This window comes from Microchirus variegatus, assembly GCF_963457635.1.
Source record: "Microchirus variegatus genome assembly, chromosome: 14".
Lineage (NCBI taxonomy): Eukaryota > Metazoa > Chordata > Actinopteri > Pleuronectiformes > Soleidae > Microchirus > Microchirus variegatus.
Genome location: NC_139815.1, coordinates 2,561,238 through 2,589,140, shown reverse-complemented (window position 1 = coordinate 2,589,140; position 27,903 = coordinate 2,561,238). Strand labels below are relative to the sequence as shown.

General features: G+C 39.8%; 1 protein-coding gene across 1 annotated transcript in view; it reads right to left on the bottom strand.

Moving 5' to 3' along the window:
* adamts17 (ADAM metallopeptidase with thrombospondin type 1 motif, 17) overlaps positions 1-27,903 on the bottom strand; it is a gene marked incomplete at its 3' end in the record, with an annotated part of 111,832 nt that overhangs the window by 19,695 nt on the left and 64,234 nt on the right. Inside the window, exons 9-17 of the mRNA XM_083900887.1 lie at positions 26,340-26,480; positions 23,494-23,644; positions 20,667-20,768; positions 19,235-19,380; positions 18,160-18,329; positions 15,354-15,481; positions 10,912-11,032; positions 8,195-8,269; positions 2,724-2,804 (exon numbers count right to left, since the gene is read on the bottom strand). Of these exons, the coding sequence (XP_083757013.1) occupies positions 2,724-2,804; positions 8,195-8,269; positions 10,912-11,032; positions 15,354-15,481; positions 18,160-18,329; positions 19,235-19,380; positions 20,667-20,768; positions 23,494-23,644; positions 26,340-26,480 (1,115 nt within the window). The remainder of the gene's footprint in view (positions 1-2,723; positions 2,805-8,194; positions 8,270-10,911; positions 11,033-15,353; positions 15,482-18,159; positions 18,330-19,234; positions 19,381-20,666; positions 20,769-23,493; positions 23,645-26,339; positions 26,481-27,903) is intronic.

Genomic DNA, 27,903 nt, shown 5'->3' with positions numbered 1-27,903 from the left:
AAAGTAGTCTCTCGCACCAAGCATTGGTCAAACACACTGTCCAGTGTTAATGCTTGAATAATGCCTAAAGGCGTGCTCTTGAGGCTGTTGTTATGGGTGTTCAGCAGTTAACGTGATTTAGGTTTTACAAATTCATAAAACTGGACTTACTGGACACGCACTCGGTTCTGATCCATCAAAACTAGAATCAGTGACCCCGGCGTATTTTACTATATGAGGTTAAAACAACGACGCAGCTTCTGAGCTAACGTTACAACAGAAAAGTGATGTCACTAAAGCTCTTCTGGGCTCAGAGTGAGTCCTGCAATAAATCCTGTCGACAGGGATTCAAGCTGATAGATTTCTGTCAATCAGAGTTTCCATTCCATTAAAAAACTTGCAATAAAATGAATGTACTTATTATTATTACTCTGGGATGCAATTTTTCCACCAACGCTAAAGAGAATACTGCAAATGTCCACATTCTCAATCTAATTTTCAAAGTTGTTATATTTTCATAAACTCTGACTGCTCTTTAAGGGTTAAATCCCACAGTAAATCTTCTTTCTGAAATAGTCGGAGTTGTTTAGTTCCTCGGCTACTCTCTCCCTCAACAATGACTGCTCTGGCAGAAGTAAAACTTGAAAGTGGATTGTAGTTTTTGTGAAGTCCAGCCAAGTGACTACCTCACCACATGTCCAGAGAATCATTCTCCTGGAGTGTGTGTGTGGAGCTGGCCTTTCCATTAAGTTGTCTCAAGGACAAATCTGATTTAAATCCAAGACAACTGTGTTTCTGTTGTCTGAACAAACCTCAGAAGGAGCAGTGCGTATGAGTATGTGAGGAAACGACGAGCAGGAACACCAAAGACATTAGCAACAGGACAATCAACCGCAATCCTGTTAAATGATAACCTGGGGTTTCAGGAAAGCACCTAAAAAGCCCTGATGGGGGCGCCAGTAACGCTGAAACAGCATCTGAGGTGACACATTCTACACTCGATACGGTGTTAATGCATATATAATCACGACACAGATGGAAATATTCAGCTGTTTTGTACATCACTGAAAACACAGTGGATGGAAAAAGGGTGGATGAATAAATTCAACCTCTCACAGTTAAGTCAAGACGTCTCTTTGATGCGCTCATGTCTGGTGGAATCCGCTGGTCTCTTGGACTCAACGGTTACCATAACGATTCTGTCACTGGCTTACTTTAAAACATTCAATTTCTCTTGTTTCACCAGAGACTGATGATTCCAGCCAGACGGTCGTGTTGAAGCTGGAGTCCAGCTTTTTTAGAAGTGTGGTTTTGATACATGTTTGACGACATGGCTGCAGCCAGGGATTTTAGATTTTAAACCTCTTTAAGTCTATGTATCTTAAGAATATGGTTGCCACTTTTTTTTTTTTTTTTTTTTTTACTGGAAACTGAAGTCTGTGTTGCTTCAACCGCTTACTCTCCCACTAGACTAGAGCTATCCCAAACAATTATTTTTCAAACGATTAATCTAGCAATTCTTTTTTAAGGATTGCTTTTTTTTAATGGGGATAAAAGGATTTTTTAACGACTAATTTTACGATTAGAGCGTGCGTGTGTGTATGTATGTGTGACTCTCTATTGATAACTATCTAACGTAGCGTTTATCTTTGGTTTACTACTGCGGCTGCTTGATAAACGAACATTTCAGGGCGGGGAAGGGGGAAAATCAACAGCGCATACGGATTTTTGCTGCCATCCTAAAACAGCGCTCCAGGGTTTTTTTTCGTTTCAAATGCTCTTGCATTGCTGTTGTACTGCTATGGTACGCCAAAGTAAATTTGCATAGTCTGCAAACAACAGCATTGCTGGAAGAGTTAAGGGTAAAAAAAATTCCCACACTTTTGAAGACCGTAGATGTGTTTTTTTTGCTGTTTGTTCCTCGGTGCTCCCACTACGAGTGTTGCTGCTGCCATTGTTATGAATTATTCTTCTTCTGTTTTAAACTCACGCGTCTCCGCGAGTGGTAACGAGCGTTCTAGTGCATATATACCGCCACCACATCTAGTAGGTTGTTTGGAACGGGGCTTCAACAGAACGCGTCGACACAAAATATTCATGTCGACGAATTTCGATCCAGTGCCGCCTCCATCAGTAAGTTCACAAGTGTCATTTTGTGATTTCTGTGTTTGAAATCCTTCATTTGAGTTGACCTCCGTGACACAAACTCGGCAAACGAGGCAGCAGTAGACCAGCAGCACCTGTGTGCTCGCGAGCTAAAAACGCAGATTTTGTCTACGGACTTTGGCGCAGAAGAGTGACCAGTTTATGCACTGGATTGTACTATTTTTTCCTTTATTTAGCCAGGAAGATCCCATTGAGAGCTCTTCTTCCATGGCTCCAATGCACAGCAGTAGGAGTAAAGCTGATGTTTCCTCTTCTTCGCTTCCTCCGACATCAGTTTTCTCTGCTTCTTTTTTTGAGAGACCGGAGACTTCGCAAGTCCTCCTGATTCCGAGGACCCAGAGGTCAGCGGCCCTGATCTTGAAAGGCTGATTTTCTGTAAACAGACAGTAGGGGGCAGTGGAGACAGCCCCTAATCTCCCCGCAACATGACATTCAACCATCGCAATGACTCTGTTAAATTAGGCTAACAAAGCCTGCATAGTTCTGCTTTGACACTGTAGGGTTGCTCAGAAACACACATGGTGTTTGTGTTTGTGAGCACATTTACCGGTACATCCTGTGAAAACATGCGTCATTACCCAGAAAGCTGTGAGAGGGTTTGTCCTCCACAACTTTGATTCTCCTGGCTCCTGCAGGAATAACCACAGCCTCGATGTAGCCTGACGGAAGAAAACAGAAACATGAGGTGAAATCATAGAAGAAACAGACACAGGTGGAAATGGAGCCGGAGATGAGCTGGTGAAGTCTGTGTTGGTATCAGAGATGATTTTGTTTGTTTTTCACACATATTTTCTGCTCTTCTCATTCAGTAGTGTTTTTTATGACTTATTACCAAAACTTCATGGCCAATGTTTTTCCTCAAAATGTTCATTAGTTCCACTAATTTCGTAATACTCTGTGGAAATTATCTCAAATAGACCAATAAAATATGGTTCAGGTGTGATTGCAATTAATTTAATTAAATCTAGTTTTCAATCTGCTAACTAATCTAATCCCGCTTACTCACATCCAACAAAATTGGAATAATGTTAATAACTTTATCCTGAAAATGAGACAAGCTGCAGAGGACAAGTAATGGAGTGAAGGTTAACTTCTGAGTGAAATACAAAGACAAATCCAACTGATGTAAAATAAGTGTTATATCTTTAAAGATACTATATGCGACTTATAAAGGAATAGTTTTAGCCTTTTTACACTGTAATACACCCTCAGGTAGGTTTTAGGTGACTGTATAATGATAAGTAACATTAAATGTAATGTTATTCTGGTGTTAAAGCAACTCTTTTGTTATTTAACACAGCAAAAATCACTGTTTATTACTTTACTATTTTATCTGCGACAGGAATAGAAACTATTGACTCTGCAGGTTCTCTTGGCTCCGCCTCAGATTTGTAAAGCATCTACTTTATTTCATCAGTTTAGTCGCAGCGTCCGCACCTTTTCCCTGTGAAAGAGTAAGCGCTCTTTTCAAGCCAAATCTAAAACGCCTCAGATGCTGTTTGAGTTTGAATGAGAGACAAAAATGTAACCTCCATGACATTGTCACCTCATTTACTGCTGCTTTTTTACAGTGCATTTGTAAGTAAGAGTAAGGGAAAACAACGTGGACCATTAGATAAGTAAAGATAAGTACATTTGCCTGATGTTAGCATGTCTACTCGTGCTTAAAGAATCCGTCATCATCAGATTTTTGGTGTAAATTAGATACAAGTTTCATGGCAGTCCACTCATCAGAGCATGTGGCTCTGGCATTTTGTCTGCAGCTTTGTGCCTCTGCTGCTTGACTGATCACTTTTTGTGCCAGGATGCTCCAGAACTCCGTCTCAGCAGGGATGAGAGAGCGAGCGAGCGAGTGAGAGAGATATAAATGGAAGGAGGGAGTCGATTTACAACATCTTATTCCCGTCCACCATCACTTTGAGTGAAAAAAGCCTTGCGACCATCGATCATGTTGAGATAAATAAAAAGTAAAAAGGAACCTGGTCCCTGGTGACTGCTGCAACATTTGAGCTTCAGGTCATCATTTGTTAACATTAGAGAGTAAAAAAGTAATAAATGTTCCGAATAGATCCAGAATTATTCATTAAAAACAAGGTACAAGTGATGCCTTTACAGTTACATTGATCATATTAGCGCTGTACCCACGTCATTACTATTAAAACTTGATTTTTTACACCTTTTTGTTAAGGATACCAATATTTGTAGCATCTCTGTCACATGACCAGCCACCAGCTCTTCTCCACACACAAACACCTGCATGTTATTTCCACACAAAGCAGCTCAATGCGACCAACGATCTGGATAGAACAGTGAGTTGTCGGAACCTGGGTTACTTTGACCATCATTTTCATCTCCATAAAAGGCCCTGGCTCATCAACGCAGATAAACGGCACCAAAACTGCAAATCATTTCAAAGATGCATCTCATTCACGCGTCATCACGCAAAGACTTCAATTTGTTGTGATTTATTGGGTTTTTGTCAAAATAAAAAGGCCTTCTTTGTAATACTTGGCCAATGACGAAGACTGGAGGTGTTCAAGAAAGAATCAACATCGATGTCAAAACTAGCTCAAATTATATTTTTTTAACCTTGTAACGCAGTTTTATTCAGTTTAATTTCAAAAGACCTGCACCATTACAGCTCAGTAGAAAACCAAGGCTGCACTTTTTTGTGAGTCAAGGTGAGGTTTTTTCATACATTTTTCACATTACTTGTTAAGGTAACACTTTAGATTAGGGAACACATATTCACCATTAACTAGGTGCTCCCTAACATGCATGTAAGTAGCATACTAGCCCTTTATTAGTAAATATTAAGCATGTTATGTAGGAAAAATCTGTCATAATAGAGGTAGAATAAGGTGTGCTTATAATTACTAATAAAGGGCTAGTATGCAACTTATATATGTTAGTAAGTACCAAGTTAATGGTGAATATGTGTTCCCTAATCTAAAGTGTTACCCTTGTTATAAGTGCCTATGACATTTTAGCCTAAATTTGATTGTGTTTATGATGCCTTTTTCCAAAAAATAGATGAAAAAAATGTATTCTGAACTCTGATTTAATTACGACAGAATTATTTTCTTACTCTCAAATTAGCAGCTCTATGTAATGAATCAATTATGAATCAAATTGTGAGATTCTGAAAGATTAACACCTCTACTGATGACTTTGATGTGCAAATATTTGCCCAACTGATTAATCAGTCTACCTCTATTCAAATATTAAATTGTTTGAAATGATGGTCAAAACTGCCAGATTTTAAAAACCTTAACATTTAGCAGTCAAGTTTTATAATATTTATAATGCCGTTTATTAATAAAATGTGTTGCTTGATTTTCTTAAATTCTTAAAATCCAATTACCATTCTGCAATGCTTGAAAAATAGATCCTAAGTGTGGTGTGAATGAGCTGCTTTGCTCTGGAACACAGTGAGTGACGCCCAACGTGGTTTGACAGCACAGTCGGTCACAACAGACACCGGTGTGACTTCATACTTACCGACAACACACACACACACACGCACACACACAGTAGTAACACAGTAGCACAGTAACAGCTACAGTGAGACGATACAGTCGACTCTGACAGTGGCTGACAGTCAGTTGTGGGCGACACCAAACACAGACGACACGGCAGCAGACATTTTGTGACATGAAAGCACACGGGTGAAATGCAAACTCGATGGTAGATGAACCACGTGCCAATCGTCGTCAGATGAGGGAGGAGCTACTGGCAGCCAGGCAGCGTCTCTGGTCTGAAAGTGGCTACATTTTAGTATTCCAGCCAGGCAAGATTTTCTTAGCCCATCAGCTCATATAGTTTAAGAATATTATTTGACTTATTGCTAGTATTGCTATGCTGTTTTTGCAGTTTGAAGAAGCTGGATATATGCCAACATGCGTGTTTTCCTTTGCTTAGAGTCAGAAAAGACTATTTACTCTATGTGTTTATTTGTAAAGCTGTAGAAGCTTGATCATATTTATTCCTAGTTTTAGTTTTCATCGAATAATAAGGAGGTCCACGCCAGCTTTTTAAATCCTTCCAACATCGAAGCATCAGCGAGTCAGGCTGCCTGTGTGTTTGATTTTTCTGATCTTTCTGCCGAGGCAGAAGAATTTTTGTCTCCGTGTGAATGAAGACGCCGCGTTTGCATTTCAGGACTTTGCGTTCATGACACAAAACGTTGTGTGTGTGAGTCCAGACTGAAACTGAATCTGTGCAGATCTCATCCGAGTGTTTGGGAAACTCGTGTCCACCATGAACAAACACCTGAAGGCCCACTGACTGCACCCGTCAACCCTCCACCACCCAACACATCCACCTACAGTTAGACACACAGACTGCCGTGGGCTCACCTGGGGCTTCAGAGGACAACATTTGAGGTTTTAAAGCAACACAATGTTCTGTTTTTGATCATACACAAACGCCTAAGTTAAGGAGTATACCGGGTTCTTTTTAAAAGTGGGTTAAGCAACTTAAAAAAAAAAAGTATGATTTTTCGGCTCTGTAACGTTTCATTTTCACCCGTGCATGAATTGTGACATAATGGACATGCCAGAAACAAACAAACCATAACACCAACACTGTAGGCGCTTGTTTCCAATCTAATTTTACTTTGGACTCTTTAAATCAGTCAGTGTTTCCCCAAATTTTTAAATGAGGACACATTTTTTTAAAATGTCAAACTAGGTCACCCAATAAAAAAAATATAAAAATAATAACAAGAGTATATCATTTATGGGTATAACTTCCTGCAATTTATGTCATACGCGAGTGCAGGTGTTACCTTAATACTGACCCAAAATATCAATCTCCTGTGACCCATATGATGGTATCTGACTGGTTTAGGTGCTTTATAAAAAGTTTGATTGGATTGGATTGGATCCACTTGATTAAATCAATTATATTATGTACCGTGCCAAGTTTTAATAAGCAACTATTATGACATTGATGCTAATGGACAAAAAGGTGTTTACTCTGGAAATGGTGCATCTTGGGTAAAAAATTGACAAATTAATAACAAATAATTAGAAATGTTTGTATTAGCCTGGGTCTGACATTCCTGGATGCCGATCGGAGTTAAAACCGAAAAAAAACCATGCATTATTAAGTAATTTGTCCGTGGAGTAAACACAGGACTGATCAGGTTTATCGACCTATGAAAATGGAGCATTAATTTAAATTCTGTTGTTTTTATATTTTCTGACTGAGACTGAGTTAAAAAAAATAATAATGAAAAAAAGGTTAATTGTACAAATTGTATGTTCCCACAATAAAAGCCTGCACTTTGAGATTATCGTGTAGTTTTTGACACCATTCATCACGCAGATTTGAGGTGTTTTTGTTTTCTTTTACGGAGAGGATGTCGATGGAAACAGGAAAAAAAGATGACATTTTACACCACTGTCTTCTTTCTGTGAAAGAAACTAATTATCCAAATTACAAAGGAACTAAAGTGAATTGAATGTCGACAGATTCACCTGCTGTGACATTCGTGTGCCTCATCAGTCGACATTGTTCTTTGGCTTCTGAGGTCACGATTTCATTCTCTGTCCATTGTCCACACACAACAAATCCACGGAGAGGCTCAAACCTCAGGGTGTACTGAACAACATTGTGTTGCTTTAAGAAGCAAATGTCAAATGTGAAAAAGTACGTTTTATTCAGCAACGCCGTGTGTCAGACTCAAAAGTCGGAGCAGAACCAGATGTGTGTCGGGAGTGTGAAGGTGGGCATTTTACTGCAGACGGCCGTTTCCTTCCCGCTCCACCACCGCAGCCGGAGAAGGAAACAGCCTGGATGAGAGGTATGCGTGAGAGGAATTCCTCACGGCTGGGTTATGGGGTAACGGGGTCAAACAACTGGTTATGCAACAATCACCAACGCTTTGAGATTGAGACTATACCTCTCAGGGGAGCCCACGGCTAACTGTTTCACTCATCATCTAACTACAGTAAAAAAAAACAAAAAAAAAAACACTCCAGGCAGTGCAGGAAACACATACACGCACACACACACACACATACACACAGTGCATGCATCTTACATGAGAAACACTTGGGGACAGCTCTGGGTTTAGTCATCACACAGGTAGAAACCCTCTTACACTGCCTAGTGGTGACTGGAGGACAAGACAAGGAAGTTGAGGGGGAGGTCACATGTTCTGTGGACCACACCAGCCTGTGCACACACACACACACACATGTGCGCACACACACACACACACACACACACACACAAACACTATATATATACACTTGACAGGCTGTCATTCCAGTAATTATTATCCTCTGGCTCAGCAGACAATGGCTGATAATTAATTCTGCAGATTCTGTCATTGGCTGCTGCTTCAATATGACCATAATATCCATGACCACAGCTGGTCGCACAAAACATGACTCGGGATTAATGGGAGCAAAGAGGGTGATAATGAGGGGATGTGTTTCCTTTGTTTCGGGGTGATATTCTGCCAAACCAGGAGCCGTAGATCCTGTGTCAGGTTACAATTTATTCAAATGAAGCTGAAATAAAACATCATGAATATTTGTATTGCTTTTATTTCTATAAATTTGGTTTTGAAGTAATAGTTTGAGGTTTTTTTGAGTACACTACTGTTCAAATGTTTGGGGTCACCCAAGTTTTCCATTAAAAGTCACACCTGTATTCATCAAAAGAGTCTCAGGCTCACTCTCAGTAAAAACTTGTCTTTTTAGCCACTAAATAAAAGGCTCACCTGATATTATCTATTCCTGCTTAAGGCTACACTATCTTAATTATGGTAGTAGACACTTTATTCCTTCAACTTTACAGCCTTTTTTCAACAAAACAAATTACAAGGTATTTGTTGGTTTGAAAACTGCTGACTCGTCCACACCAAAGTCCATCGAGAAAACCTTGGATTTTACATCACGGCCCACATTTGAGTTGATCCACTTTCTCAATGGACTTTGGTGCAGGAGAATGAGTGCTCAATAGATGTCAGTTTACAGGCTGTCTAACAGTGACATAAACTCAGAAATCTACTATTATAAGGTTTTTTAAATGATGTGTCAGTTATTCGTACAATCACCACTTTAAAAAAAAACAACCTGAACTACCCTCTAAATACGATAATTTTTTCTTGTAGAATCAGATTCTTCTGGATCTGGATCATGAAATCCATGTTTCAGTTGGTCAGAACGGCTTTTTCCTGGTGAAGCAGTATATCATGGTGCATACAGTAGATATTGTGTTCTTTGTGTACAACCAACAGTCCTTTGTCCAATGGTGATGGAGATAATAATGAGTCAAATGCCCCATTACTTCATAACTCATTAAAAAACAAGTATATTAATCCTTAAATCCCAACAATTTTGTTTCCACACAGCTAAACTGCATTCTCTGGAACATATTTTCTCCCTGAGTATGTTTGCATTTGACATAATCATCATTTACAAAAAAAAAATCAAAACATTAGATGTGAAAAATGGTGAAATGACCACATTCACTCAGACTGTCATCACTGCCAGTGGGAGCTGAAGCCAATAAAAATGTGTCTTTTGACTGAGGAGTGAATGCAGATTGTATGTATTTCAGCTGTAGATACAACACAGGTTTTTTAGACAATTGTAAAAGGTGCTAAAATGAGCAAACACACAATTTGAGGCTAAATGTTGCACCTGTTACTTTGTGTTTTAATGTCTGTTACAGTCGGATATTGGTTTAAAAAAAAAAAAAAGTTACGTAAATGATTCAGCACAGACTGTAAAGAGACATGCATTCTGTGGCCAGAATGTAAGTGAGGTAATACAGTGATCATGTGAGCTACGAGGACTATTAAAATAAAATAGGGGAGAAAAAAAGCGCAAAACAGATGGTTGTAATTTTGTAAAAATACAGTGTTGGTGGATGCTCATTGTTATAATAACGGTGTCAGACCGAGAACATGGTATCTGGTAGAGGTCATCTAGTAGATGGCATGCTGATGCTGAAAGTTAATAAATGATGCCAATGTTTTCAATTTCAGTAAGCCGTTATTAAACTACAACAGTAATGGTCTTACATTTAAAAAAAAAACAAAAAAACTTTTAGTGACTTAAATAATTTGTCAACTAATAAATAATTTTAAACAACGGCAAATATTGGCCCAAATACTCAGCCCAAATGATTAATCGGTCTATCTCTAGCACTGAACTAGAGAATGTTGATGCTATGAGGAGAAACTTTGTCCTAACCAACTGCCTTTTATGCCTAAAACTAAACACATCCATGACCAGGAAGTTATGATGACATAATTGCTTTTCTGAAAATATGTTTCTAAGAAGACCTTATTGAGAGAATGCAGTTCAGTTGTAGGAGACAGTGTTGGCTGTAGGCGCCCACAAGCCAATTTACTAAAAGACAGCTGAACTATATACACAAAACTGCCTGCAGTAGACTCCAATCAATACCAAACACCAAGGACAAATCAATCATGGTGAAATTAAATGGCTCGGAGCCTTTAAATGAAACAAAACTGGCTGATAATCCATGAGCAAACTTCAGGGAAACCAGTGCAAAAGGCTGCAAATGTCATCCTCTATAGGGAATATACATCGTTGTATGATGACTCAGCGGTCTGTGTCACATCTGCTGTATGTGAGTGTTTGACCAGAATATAAATATTTAAATTAGACCCCTGTACTTAATGCCCAAATATAATAATGACAGCATTTTCATCAAGTTCAAACCAATGTCAGCCACTTTCACATCATCAGCACAGGCACTGAGCACAGACACACTCACCCATTCCTTTGGTGTGGTTGAAGTCTCCTCTCACGATCTTACAGGAGCGACCGTCTCCATTACAAACGCCACAGCGATCTTCTTTAGCCAGAGAGCCGATGATGCCGTCACAGCCGATTTTCTGACCACAACAGAACAATAAAGAAATTAAAATAAAATAGAGGGTTGTTGTTGTTCCGGTGTCACAAAGACGTCCTGCCATTCTTATTAAACAACCGTCTGCATCAGTCTCGCTGCAATTCCTCGCCATCATTTGTGTTTCCTTTGAGCACTAAGTTGTACAAGTTTGGGTACCTGATATAAGCAAGTTTCCATGGTTACTGTTTGTTGTCTTTTTGACCTTGACTGGAAAATCGTGGGCAGATGATGGAATCTCTGTCACATGGACTCTAGTGGACCATCTGCTCCACCCAAGTGAAGGCTCTTCTGAGGCTTAATTTGGGACGGAGATAACACCTCACCTAACAAGTGAGTCTGCAGATTTACAGATCCATACTTTCTCATCAATGTAGTACAACCTGAAATCCCACATTTCTGATGTGTTGGTGCTGTGGTTGTCTTCTCAGAAGGTTTAGTTTGCTTGTGTTTAGGACAGTAAGTAAATAATGCCCCATTTTGAAAGATGCTCTGCCATTCTAGGTTGTGCATTTTGAACTCAAACCAGTTTTTAAATTTCCATTGAACTCCCACATGCACAGGATTCAAATATATATCCACATTTTGTGTATAAAGTGGCAGCCCTACATTTTGGGGGGTTTAAATGATAATGGACTAGTATGGATGTAGTCCGATATCTGCCAAAAGCAACACAAAGAGTTGCGATAGAACAACATAATTTTGTTTTCAAAGAAAACAATGCCATTTTCATTGAAATGGTATAGAAAATGCAATCGAGTCTTGTAAAACTGTCATTTTTAGGAGCCTGTGTTGGAGCTTTTTATCACCAGTTAGTGGGCAGTGACGTGTGCAGATTCTGCAAACATCTGCTTGGTGACACAGAGCATTATCTTGCTTCAAGTCTCCTTTAGAAGATGTAAAACTATTGTAGTAAAGAAATGACCATGGTCAGTAAAAAATAGTCAGACTGTGGCCTTCAGACAGTGATTGATTGGTATTAAGGGCTTAAAGAGTGTAAAGAAAACATTCCCACATCATTACACCACCATATGTTTTTCCAGTCTTGAGCTGTCCAGTTATGATGAGTCTGTGCCCACTGCGGTGCAATCACAGGACCATATGGTCGTCTTCAGCACGGGGGTCCTCTTCCAGCCAGACGCAGTTTATTATCGTGGCTACACTGAATATATTCCCCTCCCTCTTTTCTCCGTCCTTCTACGCTTTACAGTGTTTTCATAGTATCGCCAAGTGTCACATGCCTCGGCTCGGACGAACGTGCACCTTCTGTAACCTCCTCTGTGTCTGCCGCTCCTCCACCTCCCCCCGTGATGAGGATGTTTGAAGTTACCAAAGGCAAAGTCAGGGCAGCAGAGCATAACAGAGCAAAGAGACAAAGAAAACATGGAACGTGGTTTGATTAGCCTACTGCTCAGCTGTCAAACTGGGTCAAGTCCAGAAAGTATGAGAGATAGATTGAGTAACGGCTCATTTCTGAAACTGAGCTTGGAACTAAGAACAGAAGATAAAATGGTAATTCATATTACGCAGAGTTTATATATTTATATGCCTACAGGCAAACTGGATCGACCGTGGAGCAAGACTCTGGAACCTTCTGCAGAAGTTTGCTGTAGGCAACTGGACTCACGTGAATCAAGTTGAAGAGGTTTCTTCAGTTCTGTGCACAACAGGAATATGTGGAGCAGAATGTCTGTGTTATGTTAAGTGAAAGATGAGAAGTGAAACGTCTTTAACTTTCCTCAAACAAAGTCCAGTTGCCTACAGCAAACTATGTCCTGGATGACTGGCAACCCTCAGAAATATGACTCTGAAGCCTAAAATGCACCTGACAATGAGTAAAATTATGCTGACAACAGTTTTGTTTTGGCGTGGAAGAACAGCAGACCACATGGGAGGCCCATGAAGTACACACTGGTACAACCATAGGGTTATTTGCTGTTTAAGGGATCACACATTATAGATGTTTGCTGTAATAGGGTCAGAATAGGGCTACAGTGATTAACTGAATACTAAATTAATCATTAATTAACCACAATTCTATTCATTCTATTTCGATTCTATCATGTAGAAACTGACAGTTTGAAGGTATTTTTTTTTTTTTATGAATGGCTAGTTATTTGGGGTCACTGTGATACTACAGATTGAATCCATGACCTGTAGGTAAGTAGGTGGTTAGGTCTTGGGGTACAGAGGCAAATAGGTAGGGAGAGGGGTTCGTAGGTAGGTTGTGCCGTATGTAGGTAGATGTGTCGGTTGGGTGTTGGGTTTGTAGATAATGGGGTACTGAGTTAAGTTCTTAGTGAGGTAGGCAGGTAGGTAGTGGGTAAGAAGACCAGTAGACAGACAGATGGGAAGTTCCCTCCAATACATTCAAGTTCCAGTAGTGCAGCAGCATAATATGATATATCACAATCGCATACACAGAAAGAATTATAAAAATATGTGAAATATATAAGATATGTATTAAAGTTGTAGTGAACCCTGGAAAGAAAATAAAAGTTATCCAGGTGTGATGAGAGAGAAGACATGACCACAGCTGAAGCTGCACTAACATGGTGCTTTCACGCTGTGTTGTTAAACAGTTAAATGAAATGCATGAATACAATGTGAAGGAGACAAAACTAGCACATGTAAAAAGCACACACTCACACATGCAATGTGTTCTTCAGCTGTACTGGTTCTAAAGGATCCTGCAGATCCACGCGCCACGGCTGAAATGTGAGAAGTAAGTATTTTGTGAGCACATGTGCGTCACCATAATTGCATCCATATTTGACTTTCTGGACTAGCCTCTCGCCCGCGCTCTCTCTCTCTCTTTCTCTCTGCTTTGGCCAGGAGGACAGGGAAATTCCTCCCAAATGTACCAGCATCCAACATTTGCTAATAAACACAAAGACCGACTGTAGTCACAATATTAGATCCAAATAAACCCCCTAACTCTCCCCCGGGGAGCAGTGCGTGGATTCACTGCTAACTGCTAATTCTGCTGCATTGATCCCTGCTGCGTCCTCCTTCATCGCTCTGCACAGGGATCATGAGTTGACTTGTCTGTTTATTTCATGACTCGTATTTTTGGGTTTGTTTTTTCTTGGGTTCCAGCCAGTTTGATTTATGACCAACAGGTCATCATGCAGCCACGACATTGGAGAGCCCGACCGATTATGATGACAGCTGATATCATCATTGTAGAACACTAAAACCAATGACCTACTTCAATGTCACGTCTGGACTGTACTCTGCTCACTTTCCAAACCAAACAACATAATTCATCAGTGTCGTCCAAAAAACAAGACACACAAACGATACAACGCCCCATTGACCAGAACAACATTGTTTGCAGAGGATTTATATTCATGTTTTCTCATCTGTCAGTTCTGTGATCAGGGCTTGCACAACTTGATCGGAAGGGGAAAGGCGGAGGAAAAATAGTCAAGTCGGCAAACAGCCTACGGTTTAGTAAAAACATGGCTGCCAGTGGGTACACAAGGAAAATACAGATTGAAGCCAATGATCAAAAGGCTAACCCAAATAAAGTCCATGCCAGCTCAAGTCTACAACATTTTATAACTGGAAACTCAGTTTTGTAAACTGCTCACTCTCCCACACCAAAGTCCATAGGGAAAATCCGTATTTTTTCCTCACATGGACACAAAAGATTTTAAACACCCAAGTAACAAAATAGCAAATATGAACTTAACAATGGAGGCAACAGAGAATCAACAACCCCTGAGTGATGTGACGTAAAATCACCAATATTCTCTATGGACTTTGGTGCAGAAGAGTGAGTGCTTTTACAATGGGACACGTTGGTCAGTTTAAAATATCTTTGACTTCAGCAGGTGTACATTTCATTAGGTAAGCCTTTGTTAGGAGGCAACAATCCTGATCCATGTTTTCACTGAAAGGGTGCACGCTGACAAACAAAATCACCAACAATGGGAGAACTGTCTCTTTGATGTGTTTACATGATTGGCTTGTTTCATTCTTTAGCATATTTTCTGGCATGAAGACTGACTTTGTCAGTGCCAAAACCTGGTCCCAATGAGGCAGAACCTCATTTCTGAGGAACTGGTTAAGTTTAGGACTAAGATTAGAATTGTGGTTAGGGTTAGGCATTAACTGGTTATAGTTAAGGTTATGAATAAGGCTTTGTTTAGTCTGTCCAAATGGATGGAAGTCAATGCAGAGTCTTTTGAGGAATAACTGCACAAACCTGTGTGTGTGTGTGTGTGTGTGTGTGTGTGTGTGTGTGTGTGTGTGTGTGTGTGTGTGTGTGTGTGTGTGTGTGTGTGTGTGTGTGTGTGTACCTGACACCTCCCGTTAACACACAGGTCAGCCTCGTATGGTCCACAGGGCGTCCCATCCATCACTCTGTCAGCCATAAGTGCGGGAACATCTCGACCCACTGGGGTACAGAACAGCGCACATGGCTTCTCTGCACGCGCACACACACACACACACACACACACACACACACACACACACACACACACACACCCAGTGAAATCAAAACTTAAAAAGGTCCAGTGTGTACAGTTTTGGTGAAATATTTTTTTGTGTTTAGGATTCTGAGCTTTCATATTATAAAAGCTCAGAATAGAAAATGACCTTCCTCAAATTGTTGCCACACAGTTGGAAACAGCATTGTCCAACATGTCCTTCATTTGAGATATAGGGCCTAGAGTCCAAAGCCTGCATGAAGCTAACACACGCTCATAATGCTTAAGCACTTACATTAACATCAGCAACATATTCCAGGCTATCGCTTGTTAGCCATAGTTAGCAATATCAGTTGATAACGAGCCCTACATGTGTTTGTTTTTTGAGTACACAAACAGCATAGAAACAAGTCCATGTATGAAAATTAAACAGTAATACAATGTTTACGACAGATTTACTGTGAAAAAAATAACATAGAAGTGCAATTTACAGTCAAAGTAGCATGGGTAGCTGCCATCTTAGAAGCACCATTAGCTTAATGCTAATATCTGCTGATATAGCTGCTTGGTCTTGGAGGTGCGTGTGTTGGAAGCAGAATAAGGTTGTTTATGATCCAGTGTGTAAAATGTACATATACAACATATCTTTGTGGGGACATTTTGTCCGCGCCCCACAACTTTAAAGGGCTATTTCAGGGTTAGGACCTGGTTTTAGGGTTAGGGGCATTGTTGTGATGGGTAAGGTTAGGGTAAGTAGCTGGGGAATGCATTAAATCTATGAGGTGTCCTCACTAAGATATAAAAACAAGTTTGTATGTGCCTGTGCTCATATCAAGTACATTGATATTAATGTAAGGGAGGTGTTTTTGCTGTGGGGTTAATACTGTTTAAACATCTAAGTGCTGTTTGTTTTGCAGATGATTTATCGAGCTGTTTAAGTGGCAGGGTATTTAATCTATGTCGTTTGATAAAGCCGCCGTTTCCATAGACCCTTTTATTATTCATTGCCGTGGGTCATTTCTGTTTAATACCCCAGTCGATTCTAGTCTGGTTGAACTATGACAGTTTATTTATAACTGTATGCACAAGCTGCCAAGTGCCCATTTAGAGAGATAATGTATATTATTATGTGCTGTGATTTAGAAAAGAGTGTCATGGCTCTGTGTTCATGTGTTCCCACTTTATTTTGTATTCTAAAAATATTGGCCAGCGTTTTGAAGTAACAACATGGGATCTAACTGTCAATTATCTATATTAATCAGTGTTTTAATCACTTATCATTGACAATCACAACGTTTAAAGTGATATCTAGTGTTTCTTCCACTTGTTATTGTAAAAGAACTATCCCTAAAAGCTAAGGAGGAGCAGAGTATCATTAAACTGGTTCCAAAGACACCAGAGGAAGGAAGGAAAGAAGGAGGAATGGCATTTTTCTGTCTACACAGAATCACATCAAAACAAAAGTAAACCACTCCCATAATTAATTAAAAGCAAGACGCATTTGTTGGACAGATGCAGTGGCGTGAGCAGCAGATTCAGAAACCTGGCAGACGTGGTTGTGGCGTTCAGATCCATATCAGTCCACTTTTTGAAGGCATTAGGAATCAAAGTGAGACAGAAATCACATGGATTTCACGCAATTCTGACTTTAATTCTTCTGGTCGGTGATACGACACCTGTGGAGGCTTAAAGTATCCAGCTTTTACACATGACCTGTCCCACGTTCATAACTGTGACCCAGTTTAAAAGGCCTGGGCCAAATAGAGTTTGTCCATGACCCAGCAGCAGCAAAGTAAAAGACATAATGTTAACGTGATAGTTCAGGGTTGGTTTTTTTTGTGCTTGTATGAGGTACTCACTCATCGTCCTTGCATTCTTGCCTGAAGCTGGAAGTAAAAAGTTTGACTTTGGTTTAAAATTAGACAAAAGGAGACTCTGTCTTTGTGACTGTACCTCCTACATTCAGGAAATACAGTCACTCCCAAGAGTTTAGGGCTATGAAAAGCTGGACACTTTTAAAAAGCAACTAATATATAATTATAATTGTTTTCTCATGTGTATTACACGTCATGCTTACAGATCAGTATATGTATGTTTGCCCCGTGATGGGCTGGCGACCTGTCCAGGGTGTACCGCACCTTTGGGATTGTAGAGGATAAAGTGGTAGAAAATGAGTGAGAGTGTTTGGATAGTGTACGGTTTTGATTGGCTAGTGTCCGTGCTGGAATCTTTGCAGAACGTGACTTGACTGGCTATGTGCAGTCCGTAAATGCTTGACATCACCCCATTTGAAGTGAATGAGAAAATTTGGACATAATCATAGTCCGGTTGCAAAACAAACTCCCATTTTGAACCGTCAAGATTTACTCTTTGATGCAATGTCAGGTTTTTAAAATCACACTGTGTAGTTTCCTCTTAATGTGAATATAATTTACAAAACTTACATCATATTCTATTGAAGAAGAGCTGAAACTAGTAAATGAGATTATTAACTCCTCAGGAAAATGTGTATTCATGTTATAAATCAAGTGAGAATTAGAACCTTATTTCGTGAGTGCAGCTTCCAGCCAACAAGGGTTAGTTTTCAGGTGTGAAAGGTGAACCCTAGCCCATCCAATTTTACATGCATTTGGTTAAAGTTAGTGAGGTTTCTTCACACGTGTGTGTGTCTCACCATCGTTGATGATAGCCATCAGCATGCTGCCCTTCTTCTTGCTGGCGTGTCGGTCGTAGGACAGACACTGCAGGTCCCTGAAGCTGGGCGCCCCCTTGGGACAGGGAGGACCTTCACAGGCCTTGTGCTCCACACTGGTCCTCTGACAGTGTCGTCCACCAGGACCAGGTCTTTACACAAACACACAAAGACAAACACTGCAATTATCTATATACACAGTAGAGTAGAAACGTCTCAGGCCACAGCTAGTATTGCAATTTTATATTGCAATTCTTTTTACTGGCATGAATCAGAACAACTGAAGCTTAAATTGAAGCTTGTGATTTGCTAATTGCCTTTGTTTCAAACTGCGGTTTTAAGCTCTGCTCTAAACTCCAACTCAAAAACCTGTACAGGAGTTTGGACTGTGATATATTCTGACACAATATTCAGCCATAATACATTCATCACTAAAAATGATGTGTACTTTACAAAAACCTGGAGTGAATGAGGGACTAAAGATCCAAAGTTCCTGGATCTGATTGATCTGTAATATCATTAAAATAAAGGAATAAACTCCAGCACTGTGTGGTCATTAAAGCAACCTGCCAGATAAAACTAGTCGGCTAAATTGTACTTGTGATGTCAGAGTTTTGATTTGCACATCAGACAAATTCCTCTTCTTGGCGGGATTGTTATGTCTCTGCATGTCGTAAAAATCCTGGATCCCGATCCAGTATATATGGCTCTGGGCATGGAATTTAAATCACAATCACACGTGAGCCTCGTTACGTGATGATTTCTGCGCCCAGATCTGCACTGGTTTGTGCGGCAGTTTAGATAAATGAGGGCCAGTGTGTGAGTGTGTGTGTAATAGTGTACAGTACAGATATTTCGGTGTGTAAAACATAATAATAAAAGCATATTTGCGTGAGTCAAACCTGCCAAACAACAGAGAATATAACATTTGGAGCATCTGTTTCACAACATAGCTGCACAGGCAGAGACTGAAAATGCAGCAGTGCAAATGTGGGCTCATTGTCTCTGACGGTAAACCATGGACAGACACAGACAGACAGTCAGAGAGGTGACATACGGAGGGTTGTCACATTTCCTCTGTCTGAACTGGACTCCAGTACCGCAGGTCCTGCTGCACATGCTCCACTGGCTCCATGGACTCCAGTCCCCGTCCACATGCTGTGGGATGGGAGTCTTACTGACACACTCGCCTGCCCGGCACCACTGTAATGCACACACACACACACAAACACACCAAAATGTTAATTAACACTTTAATCGTTTCTTGAAAAGCTATAAAAACCTCTTTGAACAGGGCGTAGATGTAACCAGTTACAAACTAAAAGCCATTTCCTCCTCCACAAAAGAGAGGATTTCGTCCAAATCTGTGTGATTCTTTCTTCAGAATAGACTCAAAAGTCCTGATAGTGATGCTAATGTGGTGCTGGCGTGAAAAAGGATGAAGTATTTCCTCTTATTTATTATTATTTATTTCATCTTGTAACGGGTTGCAGCTGATCATCTGAGATTTTGTTTGAATATTACCACTTTATTCAACACATTGTTTCGTCAGTATGGCTCTAATACCTTGTCTAAGATTAAGATTAAGATTAAGAACCCTTTAAGTCCCGCAAGGGGAAATTCAATTCTGCAGTGAGTTAGTGAACACACACAGCACACAGTGAGGTGTAGAACATGTAACCCAGCGCAGTGAGCTGCCATGCCAGTGAGCGGCGCTCGGGGAGCAGTGAGGGGGTTAGGTGCCTTGCTCAACAGCACTTCAGCTACAGACTGGTCGGGGATTGAACCGGCTACCTTCCGGTCTCGAGCTCGAAGCCCTAACCACTAGGCCACAGCTGCCCCATATAAATGCTTTGTTTAACGTTATGTTTAAAAGGAAATACGTACAAGTGGCTAAGTTCACCTTTTACACGAGAACTTGTAGTTTTATTTACATTTTCTTGTTATATTTAGGTAAATTTCAGGTTATTTGACACATCAATTATTTATTTATTATTAAACTATGTGACTGTATGCATTACTAATTAAATATGTTAATATGCATCATAAAAATAGCAACATTTTGACAATGAAAATAGGTAATTTTAAACATCTCATATACAGTTCATGTTGTCAAAATCGTCTGGTTTTCGTAGCAGAACAGTGCGTTCCTTTTGTAGTCGGAACTTGTGTCACTCCCAGTTCCGACCTCTGAGTTCTAATGTAAATGTAATGCAGAGAAAGAATAAGTCATGTACATGTACTACGTCAGGCAGAGGCCTTGCTTCACGGAGGCAAATCAGCCAGAACGTGTGTTTCAGATTTTAAAGGCAAAGTTTAATGTGCAAACAGAAGACGAATAACGTCTTTTCTGGTAAACAAAGGCCACTGTAGTTTCCTCATTTTGTTCCAATCTCCTGGTTCCACCATTGGATGCTACTAATTCTAACACACCTTTAAAGCATGTCGACATGCACCTTCTGTCAAAAGCCTTTTCTCCATAGTCCTACCTTGTCTGCTCCACACTCCGTTCCATCCAGAGGAGGATCCAGTTTGGTCTTACAGGAGGCATCGCCCTCGACCAAACACCACAGGCCAGCACACATCAAGTGCTAAAACACACACACACACAGAAAATACAGAAAAGTATGTGAGAGACAACGATTAGTCACATAAACACATGGTAAACTCAGCATCACATTCTGTCAGTGCAACAACAGAGTCACGTCATCCTCACCAACGATTCTGTCCTCATTTACTAATGAATCACATTTGTTTCTGCTGTTTGCTCTTATTTTTTGATCAAAGTTCAGCTTCTGTCACTAAAAACCCCAGCGTCTGATGTTTCACGTTTAAGGAACACAAGGAAAGTGAAGGAACATCTGTGTATCTTTCTAAGCTTTCATTAAAAAAAGCCTGAGACATGGACTTCTGTCCTCACTAACAACATGGCTGCCAGCAAGGAAAAACAGTTTTTAGCCCCACAACAAAAGAACCACCTATGAAAATCTAATCCGGTTTAAGTCTACCATAGTTTAAGATTATGTCTGATGCTTTATCTCACTGACATCTTTCTGACATGGAGCTGATTTTGCTTACTCTCCCACACCAAAGCCCACGGAGAAAATCAGCGTTTTCAGCTCGTGAGGACACTGGAGCTGTTGACTGTTGGCAGTTAACTGCTGCCTCGTTTGTTAAGTTTGTGTCACTTAAACAAATCGAAAACAAAGAATCTCAAACACAGAAGACACAAATATTGAATTTAAACTTACTGATGAAGGCAGCAGTTGATGAACACACATACTGTCTGCTGTGATGATTAAACAAATCGAAAACAAAGAATCTCAAACACAGAAGACACAAATATTGAATTTAAACTTACTGATGAAGGCAGCAGTTGATGAACACACATACTGTCTGCTGTGATGTAAAATCGCTGATTTTCTCTATGGACTTTGGTGTGGGGAGTGAGCAAGAGAATACTATAAGTGACAAATTAATTTTCCAGGCTGGAAGAGGCGTGTACTCGAGAAATAAAGCAGTGAACATATTGTGAAGATGTCAAAGACCTAAGAAGGCATAGCTTTTATGAAGTGAGCATTTTATTAAGTGATTAAAAATCAGCTCCTTGCAAACGGTTGTGTTTTCATTGAGAGCAAGCCATGAAACCAGCTCCTGGCTTAAGATTTAATCCTGTTTTGAATAAAAGCCTGATTTACATGTAAAGGTTCTGCACAGGCCAACCAAATATGTACAGGCCTGGAGAAGCAACAAAAACACCTCTGCTTAGTCTAAATATTAAGACTATGTTCCCCCAGTCAAATGACAGAGTTAAAGTTCAGAATGTTTGCGTTTTACTTCACTGAAATTATACACGTAGGTCTGTTTATTAAGTTACTCACAGGTGCAATTACGAGGCAGCGACCTGCTTAATATCACACTGCAGTCACAGATCTCCTACCACTGGAATCTCAGGCATTTTTACGAGTTTAAAAAACGCAAGACAAGACAATAAATGTGACTATGAACGCGTGTTTACAGGCGCCTCAAGCTTCACGTCTCTATAAGCTACTGTACATGAGTCGTACAAGACAGAGCATCCACAGAGAAGAGCTCAAAGTTTATCAAATAAGAGCCAGTCCCACTTGGTTTGGGCCATTATGTTAAAGGAATTCATCAGAAAGAATAAATGAACAATAAAACAGAAGGAAATATAAGATAAATTTAAAAAAAAAAGCTGTAGGCTGGAGTACAAGTTTGTTTATGCCTGCCCTTTATCACCAAAAAAGAGGACTTTATTTATTTAGGCTGTATTCTTGGATACTGGCTCCAAATGGAACTTATATATATGTTTAAACAAGTTTAGAAAATGACATTTATGACTTTTAAATGGTAAAGAGGCGATAAAGTGAAAGGAATGAGAAAAATAGTCTGTTGGGAAACTGTTCCTAGGTTAGATTAAATTATCTGTCCAAACTGTACATGACTAAAATTAGAATATATTAACATAACATTCACTTTAAAAAATGAACTCTTATATATGTCTGCCATTTCTATTTTATTTAAATTTATTGTTTAAATGTCACCACAAACTTTCCACTTACAATGTCCAGACTAAGTCATGGGGGAGTCTTTTAAACTGACTCATTTTTATGTGCACAGTAAACATGACCTCATTTAAATGTCCTGTAATTTCTCTTACAGTGTGTTCGGACCAAACATGAAGTTATTTTGTGTTTTGTTGCCTGTGTGTTTAAGTAAAGACAGGACGAGTGGGGAAAAGGCTAATTACTCATTTTCTCCTGGTTAACTGGTTAAATAAAATGTAAAAATTCCAAGATAATGTCAAACCTATGATAAAAGCAAGTAATAATTCAGAAACAAAGAGTTATTAGTGTGGAATTAAAGTTAAGTAAGAGATATAAAACCATTGTTATGTGAAAATGTCAAACTCATGTGGTAAAGTTGAGATTATAAGGGGAAAGAAAGTCCTAATTCTGAAACAAAAAGTAACCAACATGAAATAAAAGTCAAAAGTAAGAGATTATAAACGCGCAATTATGAGAAAAAGTCGAGTTATGTAACAGAAAGTCAATAATGTGAGACAAAAGTCTAAATTAAGAGTTAACAAATGCGAAATTGTGAAACAAAAAGACAAATATAAGACATAAAAGTAATTAAAAAAGATGACAAAAAGTTAGTCAAAGTCAAAGCTTTGTCAACCTCAGTGGGTGAAGACAATAATATCAATATTGCATTTGTGAATAGACTTTACATTTTTATTTAATCCTTATCATGTTAAGGATTAACAGCATGTATGTGGAGAGTGTGTCGCACCTCCATGTCATTGCAGAACGTGGCGTTGGTTCCAAACAGGATCTGACACTGTTCATCCACACTGTAGTGCATCCCGGGAAGTTTGGGCGGCAGACGGACCTGGTATCGACTCCTGGGGTCTGTGTGCAGGAGGCACCCGCTCGCTTTGGACCTGGTTGAATACAGAAAAGAACATTCAAACTGCATGTTTACAAAAAAGGACCTACAACCAAAAGGCACCTCCTGTCCTCGCATGTATGATGTTTGAAAACGCCTGTGTTTAATTTCGGTTTGGGAAGGAAGTGGTTGTCAAAGGCGGTTAGGTTTGTAACCACAACATTTGGGAAGAGATTTATTATGTTGAATAGTTGTAGATAGAGATTTTGGTTGATTGAGAGAGAATCTACATTTTTTACATTATTCTCAATGCTTTTTTCAACCCAACCAAATTGAAAACACTTGTTTTGCCTGAACATTGACAACATGTTGGTGTCCACAAGTCACATTTTTGCAATGAAGATAACAAAAATAGTTTCAAATTCCATGTGCATTTTTGTAAGTATGTATGTATTTCTTTCTAGTACACTCAAACTATTGAATTAAAATACTAACGCAATGCAGTCACAAATACATCAACATTTTATCTGCCCACATGTCACTGTGTCACTTCACAGGAGGATCCACATGAACAACATGAACAGATGTATGAATGCTGTATACTGGGTATTTCCACTTAGTTACTACAGCAGTGCAATAATCATTTAGTGTTAGAAGGGCTGGGACACCTCAGTTTGATTGGATAAAAATTTAAGCAAGGGTATGTTTCATTATTGAAACCTCTGGTGAGCTACTTAGCAAAGCTATGCTGGGAGCTACTCGTTGGAGACCCTGATCTACATCCTGAAAAGAAGGTATAGAGAGTGTATTGAAGCACAATCGACGGTGGTTCGTCATATTCCGAAAAAAACCTGTGGTTTGCCACAGACTTGTCCGACCATCTAGCGCTAAACTGAATGCTTCTTCAAGCTCCTCCATGCTTAAAAGATGACAACTACTTGTAATCATTGGAGTTTGACTGAAAACACAAACAACAGTATCAAAAGTTAATTCTACTTTGCAAAAGAACCCCGGTAGTGCAGCAGTTCAACGTGATAAATGCTTCTCGTCTGCTGCTGTATACACACAAACGCTCCCTCAGTCGACGTAAACCAAACAGAAGCAGCAATAACAACAAAAGTTGAATGACTGAATGAATATCATGGACTTAATTATGACTTTTACCAAAGAAAAAATAACAATAGCCCCCCCCCCCCCCCCAAAAAAAAATAGCAAAGAAACAAAGCAAAAACAGAGAATAATAATAAAAGTTTAGATAGAAGTTGAAACGCAGCATCTGCACATAAAAAGGCTTTCAGTGTCACAACCATTTTAATGAGTTCAGCTCCACTGGGGTGATGTGGGGCACTGGTGCTGTTGGACCGAGTTGTGCTCTTGGTAATGACTTTTCTCTGAGAGAAAAATGTGTTTCCATTCTCTGTGTGTTTGTGGTTTTGGTATCAGCGAACAGATCATTCGCCAGCGCGGATAAATCACTCTCAGCCTGTTGGTAAACGTGCCATTGGATCAATAACCGTTCAGCTGCGTCTCTAACCCCAGATGACATCGGTGTTTACTCACAACAGAAATTGTTAAATGAGCAAAGAACACACTCTCACTGTAATCAATCTGCGAGTTCAACTTCTGAGAGTGAGGGGGGAGGGCTCGTGAACACAAAACAGGCTTTCGTCATAAATCCTGACTTCAGATTCACTGAAAAACTAGGCCTGGAAACGAGCCCTCATAATGTTCTTTAGATGTTTGTCAGATTCTGAGCTTGTGTGGCCCCACCCACGTCTGACTGGCAGGACTCAAGCTTCTTTCAGATTCTGTCTTGTGGTGGAATGGCCTCCGTTTACTTCCAGGTTCAGATTGGTGGAGTTTTGACTCCAAACTCAGGACTGGGATTGTTTCACACAAGGGAAACTTGACACACGGACTTAATTGCATTAATCCAAGTTAATTTATGTTTTTGCTAATCAACCCAGAAATTGTTTTTACTGCAGATCCTTCTGAGGGTCGTGGGGGAGCTGGAGACAATCCCAGCTGACACTGAAGCCTCAACACGTCACCAGTTTATTTCAAAATACAGAGACAAACAACCATTCACACTCTCAAAGGCACACGTATAGTCTTATATGACATCTCAAATCAAAGGGATAGATCAAGTTCTTTGTGTTGTTGTATGAGGTCATGGCACATTAACTGCAGCCCAAATGGGATTTGTAAGCATATCTGATCAAAATCTGATCTTCTTGAGCAACTGTTCACATTATAAACTGCATGTGATCAATCCCAGCCCTGATCAGATCCGTCTGATCGAGTCTAGTCTTACACATGGATTTGTACAGTTACAGAGCAAATACGATGGTGTCAACACAAGGACACTTAATACTGCATTGATTTAATTTGACTTCCTGTCGCTCTCGTGCTGAATTTTGCTTAAAGCGTTGTGTTCCGTCACTACCTGAGCAACTCAAATCATTTATCAACGCCCTAATCATTTGTATGGCCATGATTAATGAGATATTAATGAGAAAGTTTTCATCAATCACAAAAATCACAAAATTTACTTGTTCTGTTCATGTTCTGTTTCTGCAAAAAAAAAAAACAGACTGCCACATGGAGGAGGAGAGAGATAATCCATGTCTGTCTTTGGCCTGTGAATAGAAGTGAATTATTTGGCCCTGGTCCTGGCCCTGACCTGTCCAGGGTGTGACCCCACCTTTCCGAAGTCAGCTGAGACAAAAAAAAAAAAAACACAAACTCACCTGAGGAAGTTCTCCAGATCATCGCGGCTGCATGACGACCAGGACAAGTCGCTGGGGTTCCTTCCTTTCACCCACTCACCGGACATGATGTGGGAGTGACCAGTGCAGGTGGCATGGTCATCGTCGTGGCTCATTCCCATGCTGAGGAGACATGGACACAAAAACACACACTGTCTCAGAGGACAACAGCTACTGTATATAATGACATGTTTTCTATAGATACAGGGAAAACTTGATCAGTATGTGCACAATAATACAGTTTTTTTTATCCTTACAGAATGCTGTCAGTGTACCTTTCTTCTAGAAAATGTATAGTTTCATCAATAGTTTCCCTAGTAGGTAAAATGAAAAGTGCACTTCACCCCATTCTTACTGTTAGATGTGTGTTTTTTTTGTTTTGTTGTTGTTTTTTTAAATCTAATTTCAAAATAATGCATTTTTGTTGTAAAAAGATACCGACAATATACTCATACTCTTTTTGCATTGCATCTCGTGTTAAATTCCCCAAGTAGAGTATCTTACATGTCTTTGGTATCTCATATCCTATTATTCCTTTGTAAACCCCTCCATATGTTGTCCCAGAATCCTTTTAACTTTTGGCAGGACCAGAATATATGTGAATGGTCAGCATCCATGTGGCCACATGCTCTCCAGCATGGTTGCTGAATAGATACCGCCGCCTTCTTAATCTTTGGGGTTATAAAAAAACGGTGACCACATTCTTCTAGGTGAATTCTCTCCAGATCCAAGAGCTAGTGGACGTGCACTGTGTTTCACAAATATTAAACCACTCTTCCTTGTTCTTTCAATTCCTTTTCCCATTTTTATTTGATATAAAGTGGTTAGGGCTTCAAGCTCGATACCGGAAGGTAGCCGGTTCAATCCCCGACCAGTCCGCAGCTGAAGTGCTGTTGAGCAAGGCACCTAACCCCCTCACTGCTCCCCGAGCGCCGCTCACTGGCATGGCAGCTCACTGCGCTGGGTTAGCATGTTCTCCACCTCACTGTGTGCTGTGTGTGTTCACTAACTCACTGCAGAATTAAATTTCCCCTTGCGGGACTTAAAGGGTTCTTAATCTAAAAGGGAGGAAGACTTTCTACATGACATCAAACTTTTATAAAAGACTGAGAATACTCCTCATTATCAGTATCAGATTTTATCTCTTTCTCATAATAATCCTTTATTTGCAGGTCGCGATATTGTTCATGTTCATCTAATCCAAATGTATCCCTCAACTTCTAATAACCCTGCAGCTTACCCTGTTCAACCATTGTACATATTGCTGTGATCCCTTTTATTGCCCATTGTTTAAACACTTTATCATTTATCCCAGGTATAAACCTATCATCAAATGCAAACCAACTCAAATTCTTTATCTCGTTCTCCAGCTTATGCCTTCCAACAATGGTATTCCATATTTCGATTGTATTTTTGGTTATTACATTCAATTGGTTACCTTTTTTTCCCAGTAGTTCTTTATATGCTATCAAGTTTCGTACTTCAACACCCGCCAGCTCAATTTCTGTACTTTTCCTGAAAAATACTCATTGTTACACCAACATAT